At 64.9% G+C, this 15,559-nt stretch overlaps 2 protein-coding genes across 2 annotated transcripts; both read left to right on the forward strand.

Annotated features, from left to right (window-relative positions):
- Positions 1-4: 4 nt before the first annotated feature.
- Positions 5-3,272, forward strand: TAPBP (TAP binding protein; the record flags this gene model as incomplete). The annotated part of the gene is made up of 5 exons (XM_084307087.1): positions 5-146; positions 1,148-1,474; positions 2,322-2,411; positions 3,077-3,102; positions 3,204-3,272. Coding segments are annotated over 5 exons (597 nt in total), but the record flags the coding sequence as incomplete, so codon positions are not given.
- Positions 3,273-3,455: 183 nt separating this feature from the next.
- Positions 3,456-15,083, forward strand: LOC311221702 (ral guanine nucleotide dissociation stimulator-like 2; the record flags this gene model as incomplete). The annotated part of the gene is made up of 12 exons (XM_084307088.1): positions 3,456-3,492; positions 5,049-5,255; positions 6,737-6,948; positions 7,684-7,746; positions 7,841-8,135; positions 10,328-10,543; positions 12,343-12,446; positions 12,536-12,621; positions 13,054-13,116; positions 13,228-13,302; positions 13,421-13,453; positions 14,960-15,083. Coding segments are annotated over exons 2-12 (1,388 nt in total), but the record flags the coding sequence as incomplete, so codon positions are not given.
- Between the last annotated feature and the right edge of the window lie 476 nt (positions 15,084-15,559).

Consider the following 15,559-nt stretch of genomic DNA (forward strand, 5'->3'; position numbering starts at 1 on the left):
GGGGGACGGGGACGGGGACGGGGAGGGGGTCACGGCCGTGACCCTGCGCCTGCCCCGCCTGGAGGTGGCCCACGAGGGCACCTACTTCTGCTCCGTCTTCCTGCCCCACGGCCACGCGCAGCAGCTGCTGCAGCTCCAGGTCCTCGGTGCGTAACGCCCCCCCCCCTGCCCCGGGCCATATAGGGTGTATGGGACCGGTCGTGGCACCTATGGGTCCTGTAGGGTGTGGAGGGGTGGGTGCTGGCATCCCTTAATGTGTATATTTGGAGGTGGAGCAGGTTATAGGGGTTATAAGGTGTATTGAACCGGGCCATATAGGGTGTATGGGACCGGTCCTATAGTGTGTGTAGGGGTGGGTGCTGGCATCCCCTAATAGGTATATAGGGTGTAGGAGCAGGTTATAGGGGTTATAAGGTGTATTGGACCAAGCCATATGGGGTGTATGGGACCAGTCATGACATCTACAGGTCCTATAGTGAGTGTAGGGGTGGGTGCCAGCATCCCCTAGTATGTATATATGGGGGTGGAGCAGGTTATAGGGTTATAAGGTATATTGGACCAGGCTGTATAGGGTGTATGGGACCGGTCGTTACACCTATAGGTCCATTATGGGAGGGGGAGTGGGTACCAGCATCCCCCAGTGCATGTATAGGGGAACGGAATGGGTTATAGGGGTTATATGGGGGTGAGCCATATCAGATCAGGCCATATGGGCTGTATGGGACCAGTCCATAATCCCCTATAAGACCCCTTATGGGAACGGGATCGGGCACCAGCCTCCCCCACCACCCATATAGGGGAAAGGACCGGTCTATATAGGTTATATGGGCTGAGCCATACCTGATGGGGCCATATGGGCTATATGGGACTGGTCCATAATCCCCTATAAGACCCCATGTGAGAATGGGATTGGGCACCAGCATCCGCCACCACCCATATAGGGAAAAGGACCGGGCTATATAGGTTATATGGGGCTGAGCCATACCTGATGGGGCCATATGGGCTATATGGGACCGCTCCATAATCCCCTATAAGACCCCATATGGGAACAGAATCGAGCACCAGTGCCCCCCCACTACCCATATAGGGGATAGGACCGGGCCATACGGGGCCGTACCGGACCCACCCCCTTCCCCGTGTCCCCCAGAGCCCCCCAAGGTGACGCTGTCCCCCCGGCCGCTGGTGGTGGCCCCGGGGGCGGCGGCGGAGCTGCGGTGCCACGTGGCCGGCTTCTACCCCCTGGACGCGGCGGTGACCTGGCGGCGCCGCGCCGCGGGCTCGGGGACGTCGGCCCCGGTGGCCGGGACCTGGAGCTCGGGCCACCGGCGGGGACCCGATGGCACCTACAGCCGCAGCGTGGGGGCGGTGCTGCCCCCCGCCCGGCCCCAAAACCACGGGGACGTCTACACCTGCGTCGTCACCCACCCGGCGCTCGACGCCCCGCTGCGCGCCACCGTCCAGCTGAGGCTGGCGGGTACGGGGGGGGACATCGGGATGTGGGTTGGGGACACTTGGGGACGTTGGGACTGGGGTTGGGAGGGTCAAAGGGACATTGGGATCAAGGCTGGGGACACCAGGGGACATTGGGACTGGGGCTGGGGACATTGAGGGACATTGGGACCTTGTATGGGAGTGTCAAAGGGACATTGGGATCAGGGTTGGGGACACTTGGGGATGTTGGGACTGGGGTTGAGAGGGTCTAAGGGACATTGGGATTGGGGTTGGGGACACCAGGGGACATTGGGACCGGGGTTGGGAACACCGAGGGGCATGGATGGGAGGTGCTGAGGGGACATCTAGGATATGGGGACAAGGGTTGGGGACACCAAGGGACATTGGGACTGGGGCTGGGGACATTGAGGGACATTGGGACCTTGTTTGGGAGTGTCAAAGGGACATTGGGATCAGGGTTGGGGACACCTGGGGACATTGGGACTGGGGCTGGGAGGGTCTAAGGGACATTGGGATCAAGGTTGGGGACACTGAGGGACACTGGGACTGGGGTTGGGGACACCAGGGGACGTTGGGACTGGGTTGGGAGGGTCTAAGGGACATTGGGGTGAAGGCTGGGGACACCAAGGGACATTGGCATCAGGGTAGGGGACATTGGGGCTGCGGTTGGGGACACCAGGGGACACTGGGGCCTTGTTTGGGAGGGTCTAAGGGACACCACAGGGACAACAAGGGACATTGGGACTGGGGTTGGGGACACTGGGACTGGGACTGGGGACACCAGGGGATGTTGGAACTGGGGCTGGGGACACCAGGGGACACTGAGGCTGTCCCTGTCCCCGTCCCCGTCCCCGTCCCCGTCCCCGCAGGCTCCGAGGGTCCCTCCCTGGAGGACGCCCTGGGGCTCTTCCTGGTGGCCGTCGCCCTCTGCGGCCTGGTGCGCTGGCTGAGCCCTGCCCGTGAGTGACAGCCCCGTGTCCCCTCCTGGCCCCTCCTGTCCCCTCCTGTCCCCTCCTATGTCCCCCCGCACCCCTTGATGGCCCCGTGTCCCCCCACGTCCCCCCACATCCCCCCAGTGTCCCCATATCCTCCAATGTCCCCCCAGTGTCCCCATGTCCCCCACATCGACCCAATGTCCCCCAATGTCCCCACATCCCCTCACGTCCCCCCATGTCCCCCTCAATGTCCCCCAATGTCCCCCCACAATCCCCCACAGCCCCCAATGTCCCCAAGTCCCCCCAATGTCCCCATATCCCCATGTCCCCACCCCTTCCCATGTCCCCACATCCCCCAATGACCCCCAATGTCCCCACATCCCCCCCCACCCCCCATTGTCCCCATGTCCCCCATTGTCCCCAATGTCCCCACATCCCCCCACGCCCCCCAATGTCCCCATATCCCCCCAGTGTCCCCACATCCCCCCAATGTCCCCAAGTCCCCCAATGTCCCCAATGTTCCCATGTCCCCCAATGTCCCCACATCCCCCCACACCCCCCAATGTCCCCAATGCCCCCAGTGTCCCCCAGTGTCCCCACGTCCCCCCAATGTCCCCCAATGCCCCCAATGCCCCCAATGTCCCCCAGTGTCCCCCAGTGTCCCCATGTCCCTTTTTCTCTCCCCACAGCCCCGCGCCCCCAGGACCCCCCCAAGGTAACGTCCCTGTCCCCAGGGGCCCCCAGGCCCCCCCCCCGTCCCCCTACCCCCTCCTTGCCCCCCCCCGCCTCACCCGGCCCCCCCCCCGCTCCCCGCAGAAATCGCAGTGACGCCGAAGACGGATCTGGACGCCGCGGTTGCCAATAAAGCCGTTTTTCACCCCAAAACGCCGTCCCCGCCTCTCCTTGTTTCCCCCCCCCCAGTATTTATGGGGCTGGCCCCGGTCCGTGGATCCGGCTCCGGCTTTTGCGAGCGGCCGCGCTCGGGGGCGGCTCCGGCTCCGGCTCCGGCTCCGTTCCGCGGCGGCTCCGCTCCGGGCCGGGCTTTGCGGCCGCCCCGCTCCCCCCTCCCCTCCCCGGCCCCGGCGCTGCGGGGCCTCGGCTGCAGGTGGGGGGGGGGGGGGGGGAAACTGGGGGGTACTGGGAGCACTGGGAGGCACTGGGAGCACTGGGAGGCACTGGGGGCGCTGGGCAGGAAGCGGGGAGTGCTGGGAGGAGCGACTGGGAGGGGCTGGGGGGAGGAACTGGGGGCACTGGGAGGAGGAACTGGGGGCACTGGGAGGGACTGGGAGGGGGAACTGGGGGCACTGGGGGCACTGGGGGGGGCTGGGGTTGGGGGACGGGGGCGCTGGGAGGTGGGACTGGGAGGGACTGGGAGCGGGGAGCGGGAACAGGAAGTGGTGGCGGTGCTGGGGAGGGGAACTGGGGGCACTGGGAGCGGGCACTGGGGGAACTGGGGGGGACTGGGAGGGACTGGGAGGCACTGGGAGCACTGGGAGCAGGGATCGGGAGCACTGGGATGGAGTGGGGGCACTGGGAGGAAGTGGGGGCACTGGGAGGGACTGGGAGCGCTGGGAGCACTGGGAGCAGGGGGCTGAGGGGAGGAGACTGGGAGCTTGGACTGGGAGAACTGGGAGCACTGGGAGCACTGGGAGCAGGGGTCTGAGGGGTCGGGGACTGGGAGCGGGGACTGGGAGCACTGGGAACAGGAAGCCGTGGTGCTGGGAAGAGGAATGGGGAGACTGGAAGCAGGCACTGGGAGGTACTGGGAGCACGGGGGGTGAGGGACGGGGTTACTGGGAGCAGGGACTGGGGGAGCACGGGGGGCTGGGACTGGGAGCACGGGACTGGGGGTACTGGGGATACTGGGCGCAGGGACCGGGGGTGGAGGCTCGAGAGGGAGCTGCAGGGAGGCACTGGGAGCACTGGGGGGCAGCACTGGGAGCTCCGGAGGATAGCACTGGGATGCTGTGGGACGGCACTGGGAGCACTGGGATGCTGTGGGGGAGCACTGGGAAATAGCACTGGTCACCATGGGATGCGGTGGGACGGCACTGGGTGGCGCTGGGGTGCTGTGGGACTGCACTGGGAGAGCACTAGTCGTACTGGGAGCTGTGGGACAGCACAGGCTGGGAGTACTGGGAGCACTGGGAGCACTGGAGTGCTGTGGGGGAGCACCGGGAGACAGCACTAGCTATGCTGGGATGCTGTGGGGCAGCGCTGGGAGCACTGGGATGCTATGGGACAGCACTGGGAGCACTGGGGAGCACCACTGGGATGCTGTGGGACTTCACTGGGAGCACTGGGATGTTATGGGGCAACACTGGGAGCACTGGGATGCTATGGGACAGCACTGGGAGCACTGGGATGCTACAGGGCACCACTGGGATACTATAGGACAGTACTGGGATCACTGGGGAGCACCACTGGGATGCTATGGGACAGCACTGGGAGCACTGGAAGCACCACTGGGATACTATGGGACAGTACTGGGAGCACTGGGATACTATGGGACTTCACTGGGAGCACTGGGGAGCACCACTGGCATGCTATGGGGCAGCACAAGAGCACTGGGATGCAATGGGGCAGCACTGGGAGCACTGGGAGCACCACTGGGACGCTGTGGGGCAGCCAGTGGGTGCTGAGGGCCCCCCTCTCGCCCAGCCCCCCCCGCCATGCCCGTGCCGTGGGGCTGACCGCGCCGTGGGTCGGAGCCGTGGGTCGGAGCCGTGGGTCGGAGCCGTGGGGCGCCCCATGCTCCCGCGGGCGCTGCGGGCGCTGCTGGAGGGGGCCCGGCCCCCCCTGGGCCAGGAGCCGGGGGTGGTGCTCAGCTCCTACCGGCCCTGCCCCCCCGACGAGGACCCCCCCCAGGTGAGAGCGGGGTGGGGGTGGGCGTGGACGGGGAGGTGGGGGGGACATGGGGACATCGAGGCCCGGGTGGGGGGTGACACTGGGGGGCGGTGGGTGGTGTTGGGTGCCATTGGGGGTGGTGGGTGCTGTTGGGGGGCAGTGGGTGCTGTTGGGTGCCACTGGGGGGCAATGGGTGCCATTGGGGGTGGTGGGTGCTGTTGGGTGCCACTGGAGGGCAGTGGGTGCCACTGGGTGCCATTGGGGGTGATGGGTGCTGTTGGGTGCTGTTGGGGGGCAGTGGGTTCAGTTGGGTGCCACTGGGGGGTAACGGGTGCTGTTGGGTGCCATTGGGTTGCAATGGGTGCCATTGGGGGTGATGGGTGCTGTTGGGTGCCGCTGGGGGTAATGGGTGTTGTTGGGGGGCAGTGGGTTCAGTTGGGTGCCATTAGGGGCAATGGGTGCTGTTGGGTGCCACTGGGGAGCAATGGGTGCCATTGGGTGGTGATGAGTGCCACTGGGTGTTGGGTGCCATTGGGGAGCAATGGGTGTCATTGGGGGTCAATGACATGATCTGGGGGGGCAGTGGGTGCTGTTGGGTGCCACTGGGGAGCAATGGGTGCCATTGGGTGTGTTGGGTGCCATTGGGGGTCAGCGGGTACCATTGGGAGGCAGTGGGTGCCATTGAGTGGTGATGGGTGCCATTGGATGTTGGGTGCTATAGGGGGGTGTTGGGTGTCATTGAGGGTCACTGGGTGTCATTGGGGGCCAATGACATCATCTGGGGGGGCAGTGGGTGCTGTTGGGTGCCATTGGGTGTTGGTTGCCATTGGGGGTCAATGGGTGTCATTGGGGGTCAATGACTTCATCTAGGGGGGCAGTGGGTGCAGTTGGGTGGTGATGGGTGCCGTTGGGTTTTGGGTGCCATTGGGGGTCAATGGGTGCCATTGGGGAGGAATGGGTGCCATTGGGGGACTATGGGTGCCATTGAGTGGGGATGGGTGCTGTTGGGTGTTGGGTGCCATTGGGGGTCAATGGGTGCCATTGGGTGTGTTGGGTGCCATTGGGTGGTGATGGGTGCCGTTGGGTGCTGGGTGCCATTGGGGGTCAATGGGGGTCAATGGGGGTCAATGACATCATCTGGGGGGGCAATGGGTGCCATTGGGTGCCATTGGGGGGCAATGGGTGCCATTGGGGGTCAATGACATTATCTGGGGGGGCAATGGGTGCTGTTGGGTGCCATTGGGGGGCAATGGGTGCCATGGGGTGGTGATGGGTGCCGTTGGGTGCTGGGTGCCATTGGGGGTCAAGGGGGGTCAATGGGGGTCAATGACATCATCTGGGGGGGCAATGGGTGCCGTTGGGTGCCATTGGGGGTCAATGGGTGCCATTGGGGGGCAGTGGGTGCCATTGGGGGGCAATGGGTGCCATTGGGGGTCAATGGGTGCCGTGGGGCGACGGTACCACGCGGTGCCACCACCCAGTGCCCCGTCCCCGCGGCGCAGGCGGAGGTGCGCGAGGACGACGCCGTCTTCACCCTGGCCCCCCGCCCCGGGGCGCCCCCCGCCCGCCTGCTGCGCGCCGCCCCCCTGCCCCGCCTGGTGCGGCACCTGCTGGAGGCCCCCGCCCGCGGGGACGGAGCCTTCGTCCCCACCTTCCTCGCCACCTTCCGTGCCTTCACCCGGCCCCACGACGTCCTGCGCCTGCTGCTCGCCAGGTGGGGGCACGGGGACGTTTGGGGGGGGGCTTGGGGACGTTGGGGGGGGGCTTGGGGACATCGCATGGGGTCTTGGGGACATTTATTGGGGGCTTGGGGACATTGCATGGGGTCTTGGGGACGTTACATGGGGGCTTGGGGACGTTGTGGGGGGGCTTGGGGACGTTGTGGGGGGCTTGGGGACGTTGTGGGGGGGCTTGGGGATGTTGTGGGGGGCTTGGGGATATTTTGTGGGTGCTGGGGACATCGAATGGGGTCTTGGGGACGTTGTGGGGGGGCTTGGGGACGTTACATGGGGGCTTGGGGACATTGTGGGGGGACTTGGGGACATTGTGGGGGGGCTTGGGGACGTTGGGGGGGGCTTGGGGACGTTACATGGGGGCTTGGGGACATTGTGGGGGGGCTTGGGGACGTTGGGGGGGGGCTTGGGGACGTTGTGGGGGGGGCTTGGGGACATTGTGGGGGGGCATGGGGATGTTACATGGGGGCTTGGGGACATTGTGGGGGGGCTTGGGGACGTTGGGGGGGGCTTGGGGACGTTGGGGGGGCTTGGGGACGTTGGGGGGGACTGGGAGCTTTGTGGGGGGGTCTTTGGGATTTTTTGTGGGCGCTTGGGGACATCGTATGGGGTCTTGGGGATGTTACATGGGGTCTTGGGGACATTTACTGGGGTCTTGGGGACATTTATTGGGGACATTTATTACCTCTGACCCCCTCCCCGTGTCCCCCCCCAAGGCTGGAAGAAATGGGGGGGCTCTCGGCAGCCCCCAGCTCCCTGGAGGTGGCTGAGGCCAAGGGGTGAGTCCCCCGTCCCCATCCCTGTCCCCACGTCCCTGTCCCCGTCCCCATTTCCACCCCGTTCCCGTCCCCGTCCCTCTCGGTGTCCCCGCAGGGCGCTGGCGGCGCTGCTCGGCGCCTGGCTGGACGGGTACCCCGAAGATTTTGGGGGACCCCCGGCCGCCCCCCTGGCCGAGCGCCTGGTGGGGGTCCTGGAGCCGGGCTCGGAAGCGGGGCGGCGTCTGGAGAACCTGCGGGGAGCCCCCCCCGAGCCCCCCACCCCAAAGCCGGACGGGGACGGGGACGAGGACGGGGACAAGGACGGGGACGGGGACGGGGACGCCGACCCCCTGGACATCCTGGCCTTCCAGGCGCAGGAGGTGGCCGAGCAGCTGACGCTGATGGAGGCGGTGAGCACCCCAAAAAGAGGCACCCCGAAAGTCCCGCACCCCCCAAAATCCTCGAGCCTTAAAAAAAAACTGCCCCAAAATCTCGTGTCCTGAAAAAAAAACACAACCCCGAAAATCCCTTATCCTGAAAAAATGCACCCCAAAGGTCCTGTATCCCCCCAAAAAATGCACCCCCAAAATTCTGTGTCCCCCAAAACTGCATCCCAAATGTCCCGTATACCCCAAATCCCCCCAAACTGCACCCTGAAAGTCCTGTGTCCCCCATAAAACACCCCAAAAATCCTCCATCCCCGCCCAAAAAAAACAAAATCCTATATCCCGAAGAAAAACAGCCCTAATGTGCCTTGATGTCCCAATGTCAGTGTTGTGTCCCCATGTACCCGTGTCCCTCAATGTCCCCATCTCCACACCATATCCCCACGTCCCCCAACCCCATAACTCCCCGTCCCCATGTCCCCATGTCCCCATGTCCCCATCTCCACACCGTGTCCCCCAACCCCACAACTCCCCATCCCCATGTCCCCAATGTCCCCATGTCCCCATCTCCACACCATGTCCCCACGTCCTACAACCCCATAACTCCCCATCCCCATGTCCCCATCCCCATGTCCCTCCATCCCCATGTCCCTCGATGTCCCCATCTCCACACTGTGTCCCCATGTCCCCCAACCCCATAACCCCCCATCCCCATGTCCCCATGTCCCCATGTCCCCATCTCCACACCTTGTCCCCACGTCCCCCAACCCCACAACTCCCCATCCCCACGTCCCCATGTCCCCATGTCCACATGTCCCCATGTCCCTCGATGTCCCCATCCCCATCTCGTGTCCCCATGTCCCTCCATCCCCATGTCCCTCGATGTCCCCATCTCCACACTGTGTCCCCATGTCCCCCAACCCCATAACTCCCCATCCCCATGTCCCCATGTCCCCATGTCCCCATCTCCATGTCATGTCCCATGTCCTTCCATCCCCATGTCCCCATGTCCCCCAACCCCATAACCCCCCATCCCCATGTCCCCATGTCCCCATCTCCACACCATGCCCCCATGTCCCCCAACCCCATAACTCCCCATCCACGTGTCCCCATCTCCATGTCCCCATCCCCATGTCCCTCCATCCCCATGTCCCCATCTCCACACCATGTCCCGATATCCCCCAACCCCATAACTCCCCATCCCCATGTCCCCACGTCCCCATGTCCCCATCTCCACACCATATCCCCACGTCCCCCAACCCCATAACTCCCCGTCCCCATGTCCCCATGTCCCCATCTCCACACCGTGTCCCCCAACCCCACAACTCCCCATCCCCATCTCGTGTCCCCATGTCCCCCAACCCCATAACTCCCCATCCCCATGTCCCCATCCCCATGTCCCCATCCCCATGTCCCTCCATCCCCATCTCCCTCAATGTCCCCATCTCCACACTGTGTCCCCACGTCCCCCAACCCCATAACCCCCCATCCCCATGTCCCCATGTCCCCATGTCCCCATCTCCACACCATGTCCCCACGTCCTACAACCCCACAACTCCCCATCCCCACGTCCCCATGTCCCCATGTCCCCATGTCCCCATGTCCCTCGATGTCCCCATCCCCATCTCGTGTCCCCATGTCCCCCAACCCCATAACCCCCCATCCCCACATCCCCATGTCCCTCAATGTCCCCATCTCCACACCATGTCCCCATGTCCCCCAACCCCACAACTCCCCGTCCCCATGTCCCCATGTCCCCATGTCCCCATGTCCCCATCCCCATCTCGTGTCCCCATGTCCCTCCATCCCCATGTCCCCATGTCCCCATCTCCACACCATGTCCCCATGTCCCCCAACCCTATAACTCCCCATCCCCATGCCCCCTGATGTCCCCATCTCCACACCGTGTCCCCCCACCCCATAACTCCCCGTCCCCATGTCCCCACGTCCCCATGTCCCCATCTCCGCACTGTGTCCCCCAACCCCACAACTCCCCATCCCCATCTCATGTCCCCATGTCCCCCAACCCCATAACTCCCCATCCCCACGTCCCCATATCCCCATGTCCCCATGTCCCCATCCCCATCTCGTGTCCCCATGTCCCTCCAGCCCCATGTCCCCACGTCCCCCAACCCCCCAACCCCCCATCCCCACGCCCCCCCACCCCCACGCCCCCCCCCACCCCATCCCCCCTTGACGTCCCTTGACGTCCCCAGGACCTCTTCGTCCGCCTGGTGCCCTACGAGTGCTTGGGGGCGCTGTGGTCGCAGAGGGACAAGAAGGGACAGGAGCGCGCCTGTCCCAGCGTCCGCGCCACCGTGCGCCAGTTCAACCGCCTGGCGGGGGCCGTGGTGCGCTCCTGCCTGGGGGGCGCGGGGCTGCGGCCCCCCCAGCGCGCCCGCCTGCTGGAGAAGTGGATCCGCGTGGCCGAGGTCAGCGGGGAGGGGACGGGGGGACGGGGACGGGGATGGGGGGGGTGGGTTGTGGGGGGGGGGCCGTGGGATGGTGGCGCCAAGGGGGGTGGACCTAAAGGGGGTGGCCCTAAAGGAGGTGGCCCCAATGGACACAAGGGAGGTGACCCCAATAGAAGTGACCCCAATGGAGGTGACCCCAATAGACCCAATGGAGGTGACCCCAAAGGAGGTGACCCCAAGGGAGGTGACCCCAAGGGAAGTGACCCCAATGGAAGTGGTCCCAAGGGAGGTGACCCCAATGGAGGTGACCCCAATGGACCCAATGGAGGTGGCCCCAATGGTGGTGACCCCAATGGAGGTGACCCAATGGACCCAAGGGAGGTGACCCCAATGGAAGTGACCCCAAGGGAGGTGATCCCAATGGAGGTGGCCCCAAGGGAGGTGGCCCCAAGGGAGGTGACCCCAATGGAGGTGACCCCAAGGGAGGTGACCCCAAGGGAGGTGACCCCAAGGGAGGTGACCTCAATGGAGGTGACCCCAGTGGACCCAATGGAGGTGACCCCAATGGAGGTGGCCCCAAGGGAGGTGACCCCAAGGGAGGTGGCCCCAAGGGAAGTGACCCCAATGGAAGTGGTCCCAAGGGAGGTGACCCCAATGGACCCAATGGATGTGGCCCCAATGGTGGTGACCCCAATGGAGGTGACCCAATGGACCCAAGGGAGGTGACCCCAATGGAAGTGACCCCAAGGGAGGTGACCCCAAGAGAGGTGGCCCCAAGGGAAGTGACCCCCATAGAAGTGACCCCAATGGAGGTGACCCCAATAGACCCAATGGAGGTGACCCCAAAGGAGGTGACCCCAATGGAGGTGACCCCAATGGAGGTGACCCCAATGGACCCAAGGGAGGTGACCCCAATGGAAGTGACCCCAAGGGAGGTGATCCCAATGGAGGTGGCCGCAAGGGAAGTGACCCCCATAGAAGTGACCCCAAGGGAGGTGACCCCAATGGACTTAATGGAGGTGACCCCAAGGGAGGTGGCCCCAAGGGAGGTGACCCCAATGGAAGAGACCCCAATGGACCCAAGGGGGGTGGCCCCAAGGGAGGTGACCCCAAGGGAGGTGACCCCAAGGGAAGTGACCCCAATGGACTTAATGGAGGTGACCCCAATGGAGGTGACCCCAATGGACCCAAGGGTGGTGACCCCAATGGAGGTGGCCCTAAAGGAGGTGGCCCCAATGGAGGTGGCCCCAATGAAGGTGACCCCAGTGGACCTAAGGGAGGTGACCCCAATGGAGGTGGCCCCAAGGGAGGTGGCCCCAAGGGAGGTGACCCCAATGGAGGTGACCCCAAGGGAGGTGACCCCAAAGGACCCAAGGGGGGTGGCCCCAATGGTGGTGACCCCAATGAAGGTGACCCCAATGGAGGTGGCCCCAATGGAGTTGACTCCAAGGGAGGTGACCCCAATAGAAGTGACCCCAATGGAGGTGACCCCAATGAAGGTGACCCCAAGGGAGGTGACCCCAATGGAGGTGACCTTGTCCCCAGTGGAGCTGTCCCCAGTACAGTTGTCCCCAATGGAGGTGACCCCAATGGAGGTGACCCCAAGGGAGGTGACCCCAAGGGAGGTGTCCCCAACGGAGATGTCCCCACCGGAGGTGACCCCAGTGGTGGCAGCCACCACGGCGGTGCCCCACGTGGGACACCCCCCCTGGCAGTGACCCCGCCGGCGGTGTCCCCATCCCTAAGGGGGGGTCCCGGGGCGCCCCGTGGGGGTGTCCCCGCGCGGGGGGTGACGGTCGCGGTGTGTCCCCTCCCAGGAGTGCCGCGCGCTGCGCAACTTCTCGTCCCTCTGCGCCATCGTCTCGGCGCTGCAGTCCAGCCCCGTGCACCGGCTCAAGCACAGCTGGGAGGAGATCGGCCGGTACGGGGACAGGGACAGGGGACAAAAGGGGACAAGGGGACAAGTTAGGGGACGAGGGACGGGGACACGCTCAGCCCCTGTCCCCGCAGGGACGCCCAGCGGAGCTACGAGGAGCTCAGCGCCAATCTGCTCCGAGCAGGACAACTACAGCGCCAGCCGCCAGCTGCTCTTCCAGGTCTGTCCCCTGTCCCCTGTCCCTTGTCCCTTGTCCCCAAACCCTGTCCCTTGTCCCCAACCCCTGTCCCTTGTCCCCACCCCTGCCGCTTTTCCTCATCCCTGCCTTTTGTCTGATCTCTCTTCCTTCGTCCAATTTCTGCCCCTCGCCGCTGTCCCCACACTTGTCCCCGTGATGTCCCCAACCCTGTCCCTGTCCCCAACCCTGTCCCTTGTCCCCATCCCCATCCCATGTCCCAACCATGGTCCTTTGTCCCTTGTCCCCATCCTTGCCCCCCATCCCCATCCCTTGTCCCCATCCCCATCCCTTGTCCCAGTCCCCATCCCATGTCCCTTTGTCCCTTGTCCCCATCCCAGCCCCACGTCCCCTGTCCCCCAACCCTTGTCCCCTGATGTCCCCTGATGTCCCCCCGTGTCCCCATATCCCCCCCAGGACACCCCACAGGACACCGCCCCACGCCGCCAGCCACGCCGCCCCTCGGACCAGCGCCCTGTGGTGAGGGATGGGGACAAGGGGACAAAGGGACAAGGGGACAATTTGGGGAGGGGGGGGTGACAACGGGGACGGCGGCCACCGCGCCCTCACCTCTTGTCCCCTCTCTGCCAGGGGGTTGTCCCCTACCTGGGGACCTTCCTCCGCGACCTGGTGATGCTGGACGCGGCCATGAAGGACGAGCTGGAGGTGGGGACGTGTCCCCATGGGGGGGGGGGACACAGCGGGGTGTCCCCAAAGCTGGGGAGGGGGTGTCCTTGGGGGACAGGGGTGTCCCCAGGCTGATGGCTGTGTCCCTGTCCTGCAGAACGGCTGGATCAACTTCGAGAAGCGCCGCAAGGTGGGGCCTGGCCCTGTCCCTGTCCCCATCCCTGTCCCCTGTCCCCGTCCCCATCCTTTATCCCCTGTCCCCATCCCTTATCCCTTGTCCCCTGTCCTTGTCCCTTGTCCCTGTCCCCTGTCCCCATCCCCATCCTTTATCTTTGTCCCCTGTCCCTGTCCCTTATCCTTGCCCTGTCCCCTGTCCCCGTCCCCTGTCCTTTCCCTGTCCCCATCCCCGTCCCTTATCCCTCTGTCCCCAAGTCCCCTGTCCCCCAGCCCCCTGTAGTGTCCCCATCCCTTGTCCCCTGTCCCCCAGCCCTGTTCCCTCTCGTGTTTCTTGTCCCTTGTCCCTTGTCCCTTGTCCCGTCCCCAAACCCCATCCCTGTCCCCTGTTGTGTCCCCAGCCCCCCACCCAGACACATCCCCGTGTCCCCAACCCCATCCCCATGTCCCCAATCCCATCCCCATGTCCCCCCCAACCCCATCCCCATGTCCCCAACCCCATCCCCATGTCCCCACACCCCATCCCCGTGTCCCCATATGCTGTCCCCATGTCCCCACACCCATCCCCATGTCCCCCAACCCCATCCCCATGTCCCCACACACATCCCTGTGTCCCTACACCCAGTCCCCATGTCCCCACACACTCCCCATGTCCCCATATCCTGTCCCCACACCCCAACCCCATCCCCATGTCCCCAATCTCATCCCCATGTCCCCAACCCCATCCCCATGTCCCCAACCCCATCCCCATGTCCCCCAACCCTGTCCCCATGTCCCCACACCCCATCCCCATGTCCCCAACCCTGTCCCCATGTCCCCACACCCCATCCCCATGTCCCCAACCCTGTCCCCATGTCCCCCAACCCTGTCCCCATGTCCCCCAACCCCATCCCCATGTCCCCACACCCCATCCCCATGTCCCCCAACCCTGTCCCCGTGTCCCCACACCATGACTCCACATCCCCACATGCTGTCCCCATGTCCCCAACCCCATCCCCATGTCCCCCAACCCCATCCCCATGTCCCCACACCCCATCCCCATGTCCCCCAACCCTGTCCCCGTGTCCCCACACCATGACTCCACATCCCCACATGCTGTCCCCATGTCCCCAACCCCATCCCCATGTCCCCCAACCCCATCCCCATGTCCCCACACCCCATCCCCATGTCCCCCAACCCTGTCCCCGTGTCCCCACACCATGACTCCACATCCCCACATGCTGTCCCCATGTCCCCAACCCCATCCCCATGTCCCCACACACCCCATCCCTATGTCCCCAACCCCGTCCCCCTGTCCCCATACCCCATCCCCATGTCCCCACACACTCCCCATGTCCCCATATCCTGTCCCCAACCCCATCCCCATGTCCCCACACCCATCCCTATCCCCCCACACCCCATCCCTATGTCCCCACACCCTGTCCCCATGTCCCCCACACCCCATCCCCGTGTCCCCACACCCATCCCCATGTCCCCCAACCCCATCCCCGTGTCCCCACACCCCATGGCCGTGTCCCCGCAGGAGTTCGAGGTGCTGTCCCAGGTCCGTGTCCTGCAGGCCTCGTGCCGCCGCTACCCGCCTGCAGCCCCGGCCCCCGCTTCCGACGATGGCTGCGGGCGCTGCGGGCCCTGCCCGAGGCACAGAGGTGGGACGGGGGGGACACGGCCCTATAGGGTGGTGGCGGGGCCTTATGGGGTGGTGACGTCCCTATGGGGTGGTGGCAGGGCCCTGTAGGGTGGTGGTGGGGCCTTGTGGGGTGGTGGCAGGGTCCTATGGGGTGGTGGCAGGGCCTTATGGGATGGTGACATCCCTATGGGGTTGGTGACGTCCCTATGGGGTGGTGATGGGGCCTTATGGGGTGGTGGCAGCTTCCTATGGGGTGGTAGAATGGCCCTATGGGGTGGTGGCAGGGCCCTACTGGGTGGTGGAATGTCCTTATGGGTTTGATGATGTCCCTATGGGGTGGTTGTAGGGTCCTATGGGGTGGTAGAATGGCCCTTTGGGGTGATGGCAGGGCCCCATGGGGTGGTGACATCCCTTTGGGGTGGTGGCGGGGCCTTATGGGGTGGTGGCAGGTTCCTATGGGGTGGTGGCAGGGCCTTATGGGGTGGTGACATGTCC

This window comes from Netta rufina, assembly GCF_964035555.1.
Source record: "Netta rufina genome assembly, contig: SCAFFOLD_195, whole genome shotgun sequence".
NCBI lineage: Eukaryota > Metazoa > Chordata > Aves > Anseriformes > Anatidae > Netta > Netta rufina.